The sequence below is a fragment of the Bombus terrestris genome, chromosome 8, assembly GCF_910591885.1.
Source record: "Bombus terrestris chromosome 8, iyBomTerr1.2, whole genome shotgun sequence".
In the NCBI taxonomy this organism is placed as follows: Eukaryota; Metazoa; Arthropoda; class Insecta; order Hymenoptera; family Apidae; genus Bombus; species Bombus terrestris.
In genome coordinates this window covers 557,344-569,583 of record NC_063276.1, presented here as the reverse complement: position 1 = coordinate 569,583, position 12,240 = coordinate 557,344, and the positions used below count along the sequence as shown (strand labels likewise).

The 12,240-nt window shown below is 36.8% G+C and overlaps 1 protein-coding gene across 6 annotated transcripts in view; it reads right to left on the bottom strand.

Annotated features, from left to right (window-relative positions):
- The window catches only part of LOC100652239 (transcriptional activator protein Pur-beta), a 28,775-nt gene that overhangs the window by 10,067 nt on the left and 6,468 nt on the right, over positions 1-12,240 (bottom strand). For 4 of the 6 annotated variants that reach the window (XM_012310843.3, XM_012310841.3, XM_012310845.3 and 1 more), the window contains 5 exons: positions 5,170-5,288; positions 4,446-4,548; positions 2,065-2,195; positions 1,586-1,813; positions 578-757 (listed from right to left, as the gene is read on the bottom strand). In XM_012310843.3, the coding sequence (XP_012166233.2) occupies positions 578-757; positions 1,586-1,813; positions 2,065-2,195; positions 4,446-4,548; positions 5,170-5,288 (761 nt within the window). Of the gene's footprint in view, positions 1-577; positions 758-1,585; positions 1,814-2,064; positions 2,196-4,445; positions 4,549-5,169; positions 5,289-7,458; positions 9,219-12,240 lie in introns of those variants that run through there. The other 2 variants (XM_020864276.2, XM_012310842.3) reach the window with 2 other exon arrangements.

The window sequence follows — 12,240 nt, the reverse complement described above, 5'->3', positions numbered from 1 at the left end:
TTTCCTTCGTCCAGTTTGTTCCGCTCCCTCCCCCCTTTTTTTTCCCACGACTGGCGGTGGCCGATAGATCGAAAGTCGACGCGCGACCTACGGATCGTTCGCGTCAGGCACCCTTCTCTATCGGATCTGCGTGCAATTTCGAATTTCTATGCTGAACAACCGGCACTGGCCGGTTGTATGAATTCTCCGCGACGATATATATATATTTCTTTATATATAGAACCCATTCCAGGCGAGTTTTGGTGTTTTTAGTTGACGACGAGTGACGGTGATAGTGACGGTGGCGATAACGATGACGGTGACGGTGACGGTGACGGTGACGGTGACGGTGACAATGACGATGACGATGTCGATGTCGATGTCGATGTCGATGTCGATGTCGATGTCGATGTCGATGAAAATGGCGATGACGATGGCATAGACTCTGACAAGTTCCTTTAGTTCGCTTAATGACTTGAAAACGAGTTACGGTTATAATTCCAATGTTCGAGTTAAGTTAAAGCCTTTTTCACTTCATTAAGGGAGAGTCTAAATTTGGATTGGGGTTAGGCTGTTGTGAGGTCGATGGTGATGGTACCTGTGCCACCACCGAGCCCCTCCCCTCAGGCAAGACATTTCCTCCACCGCCGCTGTTCATGCCGACGTTGCTTCCAGCGCCTCTTTCTCTCATTCTTTCGCAGTAATCTGCGAATATATCACGGAAACGCTCCCAGGATTTCTCTGGTACGGTGATCGCTGTTCTAAAGTGTGTCTTCACCTGTAAAAATGTATTCTTACTTTTATCGTGCCTTTTTTTACTCTTTTTTTATTAAACAGTTTAGCTTATTATATTTCAAACTAAAGAATACATTAATTTCGTTACGGTATCTTGAATCGTTGCCCTGTACCGATGTATCTACAACTACTTTATATAATCGATTAATTAATTAGTAGGCAAGAAATTATTTCATAGTAAAATGCGTGTCTCATTAGTACTGGCTTTCAACTAGTAATTACGTTTCTGTTCTAATAACGATGTAGGTTAACAAAATTCTTATTATATTCTTATACTATTATAGTTTAGGAAATGCGGTTGTATTAAAAATTGGACAAATATAACGTATTTTACATGAAACGAAATGATTTTGAATCTTGCCGATCTGAAATCTTGCTTGAACTTGGACGCTATACATAGGAAATTTGAGAATTCTGTAGAAAAATACACAGAATGCGCATAATATTGAACAATATATAAACAAGCCTAGAATTTAGTACTCATCGTGTTATTTCGTAAGTAAAATAATCGTCTACTTAGGTTCCATATTTTTAATTGTATTTATAAAAATAAAAGTTTTTTTTAAATACCCATCTATCCATTCTAAGTTTCACGATGTTACAATCAATTGGTATATCGAAATTGTATTATCGTGATATAATAATTATTTTATGTAAAGAATGATTTAAACGTGGTTCCTATTCGAGACCACTTATTAAATAGACCGTACGTTCACAGGAACTCTTTTTCCTCCCTGAATCCACCCCTACGACAATGTGTCCAACCATGTCGAGACACACCCCGTATTTTTAGCCAGCGATACGCACGTACCTCGGAAATTCTCATGTAGATACCACGGTTATTCTGGCCGATATCAAAATAGAAATTCTTGCTATCCACGCGCATGTACCGTCCTTCTGGTAAGTCACCCTTGAAACCGCCATCGTCCGTACCGTATTCTTCGAGGAGGTCCGTCAAAGCGTCACGGAATTCGATCATACCTTGTGCTGGTATTGCGATCTGTGTCCTAGGTCCTCCTCGTGTTATCGTCTGCGACACCTGTACAACGAATAGAATCGTTTTAACAAATATCTCGCTATAGATTTTCTTTGGAATTGAAGCAGGTGCGCGGTGAAAGCGATTTGTTCGAATAAATGACTTTTTTTTTCGACACATTTCTTAAATGCTTTTTACCATCTGAAAAGGTTGACCCTTTCACCTCAAGACGATATCCACAAGGGACAGACTCTCTCTCTCTCTCTCTTCCTTATCACTTAGTGTAGAAAGTAAATGCATTGGCTGGTACATACAGGGTGACTCACCCGCAGGAAACGGCCGCGAGTATTTTCCTTGAGGTCCAAGTAATACCGCCTGTTATCTTTCGTCATTACTTCCGACTTCAGTTTCCCATCATCTGGCACGTTCTCCGAGTTTGGTGGACCTGCAGATTTGATGGTTCGAACAGGAAAGAAGTACACATTAAATTTTAGTCATCTGTGTCCTTTTAGTTCCCTATTTTCATTTATTGTAATAAATTATTTATTCTTAATACGATACGATATATATATATATATATAAGCACTCAACGGTTTTAGATTTAGATAGTCGTATCTCTTGAAGTAAAGAAGAACCTTAAATATTAAAATATTTAAAATTATTATTAATATATCTTAATTTATCGATTTATTAGTACTAGTATTACATATACTAGTAAGTTGAGATTAAATATTGAAATATTTAAGATTCTTTGAGCTTTCATAGCCCATTCTATATCAATATTAATTTATTGTTAACGAATTAACATTGTTTGAAATTCTCAGATACAGATTGAGCTTGAATTTTTGTTAATTTATGAAATTTCTTGGATAATAAATAGTTTCTCTTCGTTAAAATTAGATATTATCTTAAAATAAAAGCCGTAACAGGTTCACTGTCCGTTCTGACCTACATGTGAATCGGAATAATTTTAAATTATAAATTTATACGGTGGACTAAATAAAGTGTTACATGCTGCTTCCTCTCAGATTACTGCAGATATTATGTTAAACTTTTTACGAATAATACAATTTTTAAATTTCGCAACAAATTTTTCGGAAACGGCCAATAAAGGACAACGCATCGCATTTGTTTGTTAAAATAGAATGGTATATTAATATTTATATCTTTCCTATCCTATCGAATTTAATTTATAGAATTTTATAAAATTTATAAAATGTTCTTGAAACAATCTAGCCACTAGATTTCTTTGTAGGTCTACATAAATATATTGAGCCTGAGCGATGGCCATTCTTCCTATATTAAAGGAAGATACGAAAATTAGAATACACCTGTACATTGTCTATGTATCGTGACTTTAATTGTTTCGTTATTATTATCAAGTATTTGAAACAATATTCATGAAGTAATTAATAAAGTTAAAAGTATTTAAAAGCTCGGACATTATTTCGAATATACATGTAATACAACTTTTAAAGCAGAAAACATTTATTTAGATATTTTTTATGACTTTCCAGGTATTTCAGCAAAGTTTATACGAAAAAAATGTCATGAAGCGAATGTTATAAAAAAAGAAAATGAATAAAAAGAATTAATATTTAGTTTTATAAAAAATAAATAAATAAATAAATAAAGAGAATCTGCTTTGCTCTCTTAACAGCAGTTTTAAGGTAATGTGTGGTATACTAAATGATTGGGTCCTATGTCCTATTCAATTGCAGGAAAGTCATTGCATATTCAAGTCGGCATCTGTAATGGATTTGAAAGAAAAGCTTGTAATCTATACTGCATATATCTCAACATGCGTAATTCATTTGTCACGACTTTGAGTCAGCAATTCATGATTCATGCTAATTTTGGCTCGCAGCCAACATATCAAGATACTTTTGACTCAGAGACGTATATATGTTCATTTTTCGAAATGTTTATATATTACACAGAGAAAAGTTATGTATAAAATTGATCTTTCTGTGTTAGTAAGCTACAATGGTTAAAGATTTCTGTAATTTTTATAGTCAACCAAATTTTCCGGTTTATCTCTTGCATTATTATGGACAATAATTAATCAAATTCAACGATCACATTCACCTTTATGGATATTTTATCATATGTTTTTGCATTAAAACGACAATAAGCTGGTACAAAGTATTACCAATGAGCGTATTTTAATATGCGTTATACTAATTTTTAAAAATTTATATTTTCAAGTATATTAACAGTAAAAATGATATATGCATATTTATTAAGAGGACATTTATTTTATAGGACCAAACTATTTTTAATTCTCTCCAATTATTAATAACTTTTAACAACAAAAAATATAATTTTAATATTCTTCGCTTAAAGCAAGTGGAAAAGGAATACTTATTTGCTGGAAAAAGCCTACACCAAACATGAAAAAAAGAAGAAAATTATAAAAATATTAGCAATTAACGATTACCACTAGTTAGATTTCAATTCAATTTTACACACAACTTTTTCCTGCTAAACCGATCCAACATATTTCATACGAAATAAAAATCCATCTTTATGTATAGCGAACGCGAACGTGCTAACGCAAATTACGATTTAAAGCAAATCTTTTCTAACCGTGTACAAGCCAATTTTATTTGACAAAATATGACATTCTCTCTTGATGCACGTATCAGTGATCGCATCGAACGAAATCTCGTAACAATTAGAGATTGCAGTTTACCTAGAGATGCATAAAAGTCACTAAACGTGGAAAGATAGTTCCGAAACTCGGATGCTGTGCTAAGTGCCAGGTAGATTTGGCTTCTCCTCCCATCCGCGCCGATCTACAAAACACAAGCATACTTTACTTCCTTCCTTCTTTGCTTTAAATTAACAAACAAAAATTAAGAAAGAAGAGAGGGGAAAAACGTATCTCGCTGCCTTTAACCCTCAATTGGTATCGTTGGGCGGTGACTAAGTCACAAGAATTTGGATCTCTATCTAAAGGCTACTTCATTTTTGACCACCTTATTTCAATTCATATTTTATGTTTTAACTGATAGAAATTATCGTTTGATATACAGAATATAAATTAAAATTAGATAATTATTAATTAATTTTTAATTATAATATCTCAAACTTAATTCGAGCAATTGTAATTTATCTATAACCTACAATACCTGTAACGTTGGTAATTACATTACGGATATTTATGTAAATTCATATTTTTGTAAACGCGATTAACGAAATAGAAGCAAATTTAATTCGTCTATTATAAAACTTGTTAAAATACTCTACTTTGGGCATTTTATGTACACATTCTGTACACTTGTATACCTTTGAATTTCACATAAATGCATAAAATAAATATCTATAATCCAAAATACTAGTTGAGGGTTACATAGTTAAATGGATGGTTAAACGTGGCTAACCGAGGATCCCGCTAGCAATAATTTCAGAAATACCTCGGCTACTTTGATAAACCTTCCGCGTCTGTTCTGTTTTACGTCAAGATAGAATCTTTTGCTCTGTATTTGCAGCATCTTCGTTGCCAACTCCTGTTCAGCCTGCTGACCTTGCTGGCCTAAAACCATCAAAGAAATCTAATTAACTTCACCCTTAATATTCATCGATACCTTACGCCTTACAACTAGCGTTTCCGTAAAACTGTCTCGTATTACCATTTATAATATATTCATACAACCCCTTTGACGTAATAAAGGACGCCATATCCATCAACGGAAGGGAAAAAGGAGCAGTTCCTATAAACGAGAAAACAATAGCCTGCCACCCATTCAATTCACCCTTCTCTTATCCTCCAATTTCCCCACATTCCCTCTTACCGACTACCGACTGACTCTCAGCACCTAAATCATCCCCTATTCAATGAGACCCATTCAGAACAGAGAACATACCATTCAACGTATATAAATAACGTTTAAAGAATTCCCCGCTGGTTGAAAAAAGGGACCGAGGGTCTTGGTCGTTGCAGCGATTGCTATGACCGTTTTATGGTTGTTGAAGGGCAGACAGAAGAGGAGGAGGAGGAGGAGGAGGAAGAAGAAGAAGAGGAAGAAGAAGAGTAAGAAAAAGAAAATGACGATGAGGAAGGAGTAGAAGAGAAGGAGGAGGAGAAAGAAGAACAGAGGGGAGAAGAGTGGCAGGTTAGAGTGACAAGGATGACGGGAGGTAGTCCGAAAAGAGGTCACCCAGTGTTTATTGGGTCAGCTCTTTGCTGGATTCCCTGGAGCTACGGGGAGAATTTCTGGGTCGAAGTGACGTCGGAAATTCGCCGATCGCTAACCGAGGACAAGGTGAAACGACGATGGCTCGTTTCTAACGAAGCTCCGTCGATAAATAAGGCTGGAATCCTGCGGGAATCAAGAAGGATCAGAATGCAGGAGAGAGAGAGAGAGAGAGAGAGAGAGAGAGAGAGTTGGATGAAATGGTCGACCGATGTTGCTCGTCCTCCTCGCTCGTTCTCGTCGATCAATAACAGCTGCACTAAACGGGTCGTTGACCTGTTTGGCCCCACTCGGCCCACCGGATACACCTCTACCTAGTTTTTCGCGCCATCAGCTTCGTCTTAACCTTTCCTACGAAAGACGAAGGCTTTTGAACCATGAACGAGTGGCTCGGTCCCATCGGCCACGGTCGAACCGTGCAAGTGTTACATCGGGGTGGAAAGTGTTTCGAGAAGCGTGGAAGATAGATGCATATAGGTTTTGAGAAATATGTTGTTGGATTTAAGAAAATTGCCCATACGGATAACGGATAAGGGTAACGGGGTTTCCGAGGCAATAAGAGAACTTTAAACTTTACGTTGAACGTGACATTGACAAAACTAGCAACACATACACGGAGCAACATTTTCTTGTGTACCAGCAACTTGGTATTCGAAAAACGTTGATTTGTAGGTATTTTGATTTTTATTATTAGAATAGCAGAATTAACAAGAAAAATAATATGGTAATAGAGAAATTGATACGAAGAATGAAATTGTTGTCTTCCAAAATCTAAAGATTTCATTTGGTTAAATAGAGAATAATGACAATAATTATTTTCTGACGGTAAACGATTAGGAATAAAAGAGACGTAATATTTTATCATAAATTCATATCAAACATAAATGATATTAATTGCGTTTGAATTAATCATTTAAAAGTGGTAACAAAAAATAGACTAAAATTTTAAATCGATAACATATGTCTTTGCGTAAAAAATGATTGCCAGTATATAATATCGAATTTCTTGCAATTAATACTATAAGAATATCGTACGAGATTGTCGTTAAATTTGAATAATCATTTAAATATATCCATATACGTGTACCCTTATATATATAATAATTTAATAGCCTAATAAAACAGCCCGGTAAAACCAATTATTATTAAATATATTCCATTAACAAATTCATTATTAAATCCAGCAACGAATATTAAACGATTAAGAGAACTTAAAATAACTAATTACAAGATTACAAATATTACGTTTAAGAGCAGTTCGTATTTTCACGTCATATCGAACTTTAGATTACTCGATCTTTCGAACGATAAATAACAAGCCAGCGGAAACGAAAGATCTAAAATTGTCAAAGAGAAACAGAACGTAAAGAAGAAAAAGTACGATACGCGGTTCGAAACACGTAGCCATCCATGCTGATAAGTCAGAAAGCCCGAAGGATTGATCCCCTGCGCGAAACGTGCGTCGAACGATCGATCTAACTGTAAAGGGTTTCCCTCGTTATTACGTACTAGACTGTTGCAGGCTGCCCGGAATTGGGACAGGGCTGAGATCGCCCTGGAAGATCCTGCTCTTGAACATTCTGCTTGCTTATATACGCACTACCGACAGTTCATGCATCCGAACCCTGTTGTATTCCTATCCTTCTGCTCATCACCCCTTTCGCGTATTAATATTTATTATCCGTTCCGCTTCCTCCCTTTCTTTTTTCTCTTTTCCTTTCTTTCAACCTCTCCTCAATCGATTACTATACTCGATAACTCCCTTCTACCGTGAACAAGCTTATAACGTCTTCTTTCGTCGACTATGAACCGCTCGGTGTGCATCATCTCGCAACCGTTTGATCCGTAGCATCGCGCCTTCGAGTTCGCCTCTATCACGAGCCTGGAAATTGGGACAGGGTCGAGAGCACTCCACGAAGAAAGGGCCTCTCTGTCCTCGACATCCCTCTCTCTACGTGCCCGTCGATACCTCTTGTTCTCTCGCGCACTCTCCTTCCCTCCTTCCCCTTGTCGTTCTCTCTTCGTCGTCTTCTTCTCACCCTCCACACCCTTCCCTACCCATCACAGTCTCTTTAATCTCTGTCCAACGACGAAAACGACAGTTGGAAAAACGTCTTCCGTCTGGTCGATGGACTTCGCATGATTGCGTCAGCGGCCAACCGTTCTTCTTCTTCGCACCCACACTCCCACAGTTCCTCCACCCCTTCTCCCAGGCTCCTCCGATTTACAGTCCCTTGGAGAGAGCATAGACACGTACGTTTACCGTTTATTCTCTTTCCTTTCGTTTGCTGCGCTTTTTTCCACGGAAAATTCATTATAATACGTTCAGGAAATTCTGACGCGTTGACCGTCGTCTTCGTCAGCCTCGAGCTGCGTCTCCGCGCAGCTTGGCTCACCGGTACGCTCGTCCGTCATTTTCCACTTCTCTCGCAACGATTCTCGCCTGTTCTCAACTCCACCCTCGCTTCCACTACTCTGCTAGGTCACCATTTATTATCAGGAGACGAGAAACCCGATCGAGTTCGGCTTTATCATGAATCGGTGGAAACTAGTAGCAGTCGTAGATCGACATGATCAAACCTCACGAACATGCGGATAGATTCCAGATTCCGTTTCTGTTGGATCCATTTCTTCGTTAATATCGCCACTTTCAGATTCTAAGACAAAAAGGAAAGAATCCTCAAAAGATTCTCCCGATCCTAGATTTACAACTTTTTCATTCTCTAGAAGAATTCCTTAAATTCTCTCGATTTCGAGGATTTCTCTAACGTTCCTGATCTTCGACGAGGCTCGGACATTATCCTCGAAGCTTCGAACTAACACCGAATCACGCTATTGTTTTCTTTCTTCACTGACCAAAGTCATGGACAACCGTAATTTCCAGTCTCCTTATAGAAAATTCTTTCTACGCTTTTGCAAATCCTTACGGCATTCTATACAGAACTCGTTCACTCTTAACCAAGCATCTTCGTTGAGATTTCTTCACGCGTTGACGAGATCCTCGTCATTGATGGCACACCTCTCTTTCGCGCGAATCCTTACGTAACCGGCACGTCTTCTCCCATTCTTTCCGCATGCACGTTTACATGAAAATTCTACGGAGGACTTTCTTCGCGATCCCGTGTACCGGTCGACGCATCCCGGTCGCTCGCGAATTTACGAGGCCGACTCGACGTGGACGTCGACGTCGGCGAAGCACGAAGGGGGCGGGTGCATTGATCTCTGCGCCTGGAACGCGACTCGTGGCGCTGCACCGACCTGCCTCAATACGAACTGCATATTTCCGTCCTCCCTTCTACGCTCGACCCTCCGCCGCCTCCGTCTCCGCAGCAGCAGCAGCAGCAGCAGCAGCCGCCGCCGCCGCCACCGCCACCGCCACCGCTGGGACGTCGTTTCCATGAACGGTCGCGTCCAACGACGGCTGCTCCGCCTTCGATACGTCTCAACTCTGCCCACCTCTGCTTTTCCCATGTTTTAATAACAAATCTCTCTCTTAATTCGTGTTATCTTACGTGAGCTGCTCAAAGATTCCTTAGCGATCACATATTTAGCGATTATTTAGGTAAAGAGTAAGCTGATCAGTTCTTATCAGAAATCATTACGAGCGGATACTATTGGTTAACGATCGTTTTGGAAGTTCTTAACGAATATCAGCTTATTGATTCTTTCGGTGTTTTGGTGATTTTAATAAGGAATTAGATAAATCAAAATGTCTTTCTCTCGCTATATATCGTAGTATCGTGAGGAAAAAGCCTGATTAGAGATCGATCAAAACAATGTCGTCGTCTGTCCTTCGGTTGTTAGTTTACATAGGGAAAAAAGCCTATGTGACTAAAATCACTTAGTTCTTGCGGAGCGTTAACAGGACGGGAAAAGAGAGGAAAAAATAACGCTGATGGAGGAGGACGATTTGAATTTAAAAAAAGTTATCGTCGATCGAGAAGCGTCGGACGGTTGATCGAGAAGGAGAGTGAGTCGAGAGGTCAGAGTTAATCGACGAGTCGAAGAGCAGAGTTGTTAGCGTTGTCCAGTTGCGAGAGTGATCGAATTAGAGCAAGATTGTTACACTTAGTTCCAAATTAAACGATCATCGTTTTCTGTCTAATTAATATCTGTATAACTAATTTATTGCAAATAAATGACAAATTATAAATAGTATTAGGAAGTATCAGTCTCGTTTGATAAATTCTCTTTCCTTGGGATTGTTGATCACCAGTTAATTATACGTTCGATCATCTATTCGTAAAAATTTACTATGGTAAGTGTCCAAATACTTATGTAAACCGCTATAGTTAACCACATAGGTATTTCACCGTGTTTTTTGATCGATCCATCTATCTTGCGCATTACGCATCAATGATTGCCAAAGATAGACAGAGAAGATGGTTCGTGCGCTATGAACGCGTCGTAACGCATGCATGATTCATGATGAACACGAGCTTGTTGAAATTTTGTACCGTTAGGAACGAGTTACAGGTTTCCTCGCGATACTCTTCGCGTTACCATCCTTTAGATTCAATATATTCCTCAATGTTGGTTCACTGTTTGTGCGAGAAACGCTCTGTATAATCGTGTTTCCATCTGAATAAAAGTCAATACTAATTATGTCTAAAACATCTGTTTTTTCACAATCCTAGAAACAACAAATTAACTTGTCATATCTTCAGCACATGTTATAATTTACGTCAATTTTTTATTTAAAAAAACAAAACTCAAGGCTGAAAATAATTAAGGAATTGCCGTCGTAAATGATGCACGCGGCACAACTGAAAATTTTCGGTACAAGAACAATTAATTATTAAAAGTTTATTATGTGTACCATTGCATCCAACATGAAATTTACATTATATTCCGGTAAAAACATAATTTTTTTTACTTCTTAATAAAATTTTTACCTATTTTTTGTCGATATCTCGATTGTTTTATTAAAATTTTGCCATTATTGATGTACTTCTGTTCAACTTTTATCAAGCCGGCACCGGTAGTCGGAGGAATTTTTTATTTTCAGAACAGAGTTCGTTTCGATCTTTGGTATCTCTAGTTGAATTTTTGGAATATGTATTTTTGTTGATCTAAAAATAAATGTTTAAGTTTCAACATTTCTGAGTCAATCAAATGTAGCAGTGTTTCAAGATATTTTATATTATCGAAAATTGTGTATAATGCGTATGCATGTATATGTATATGCATATTACAATATTTATCGCGATCATACTTATGATCTAGGCCTAATACAATCTTTCTTTACATACGTATTGTGCACAGTGTATGTTAGATATTACATATATGCATCAAATTTCCATTGTTCCTTATTATTATCATATTATCGTATTTAAATAATCAATATTATTCAAAGATATACAAATGAAGAAAACAAAGTTCGAATCTTACTTTAAGAGTAAATTATCGTATTGTAACATTTACAATAAGAGTAAATTAGACATTTTCATCCTCCTATTTTACTTTTAGCGTATAATCGAGCAATAAAAATAAAATTTTTATTTCATTTCGATCAAATATAAATAGAAGAACATATAAAACATAACACAAAAAAATAAATAAAACATCAAGTGATTAGTAGCTGAATTTAAAATTCATGTTTCGTACTGTAGCTATTCATTATATTATAATAGGTTGCAGTTTAGTTTGATTTTTTATGTCTACTCTGTTTGTTTATTCAGATGTTTCAGAAATACAGATAAACATATTACGCATATACTTAATCGATATTTTTATATGTTTTACCAAAAAATTTCTAACATTAACCTTCAGAGAAATTTATAAAATAAATTATAGAAATGTAATTGATTTTAAGCAAAGGAAGAAATCGATTTTAAGAGGAAATCGAAATTCAATAGGACACTAGAGTCGAATGAAAATCGATTTGTATACCGGAAACGAGTATCAGATGTCTCGAAGAATCCAAAGATGAAATGAAGAACCAATACAATTGCTGATGAAATCGACACTACTTTCGAATCATGAGGATTCCAATTTTTACATCTTTCAGTGATCGACCTTAGATCGATATTTATGAAAAATGCTTATCAACGTTGGAGGGAAAACATGATTAAGCAATATCGTCGCTGATGGAAAAACTCATGCGAAAAAACAATGCTTTTGTCCGTTGATTTTGCTATTAGTAATACATGATTCATATGAAGCTAAATCATAGCTACTTAAATAACGAATAATTCCAAATACAATTGAAATTAGCCGTTTGATCATTATTTTAACAATTCATCTAATAATTATTTTATGTAATAAAAAATAAAACAAAAGGGAGGAAAT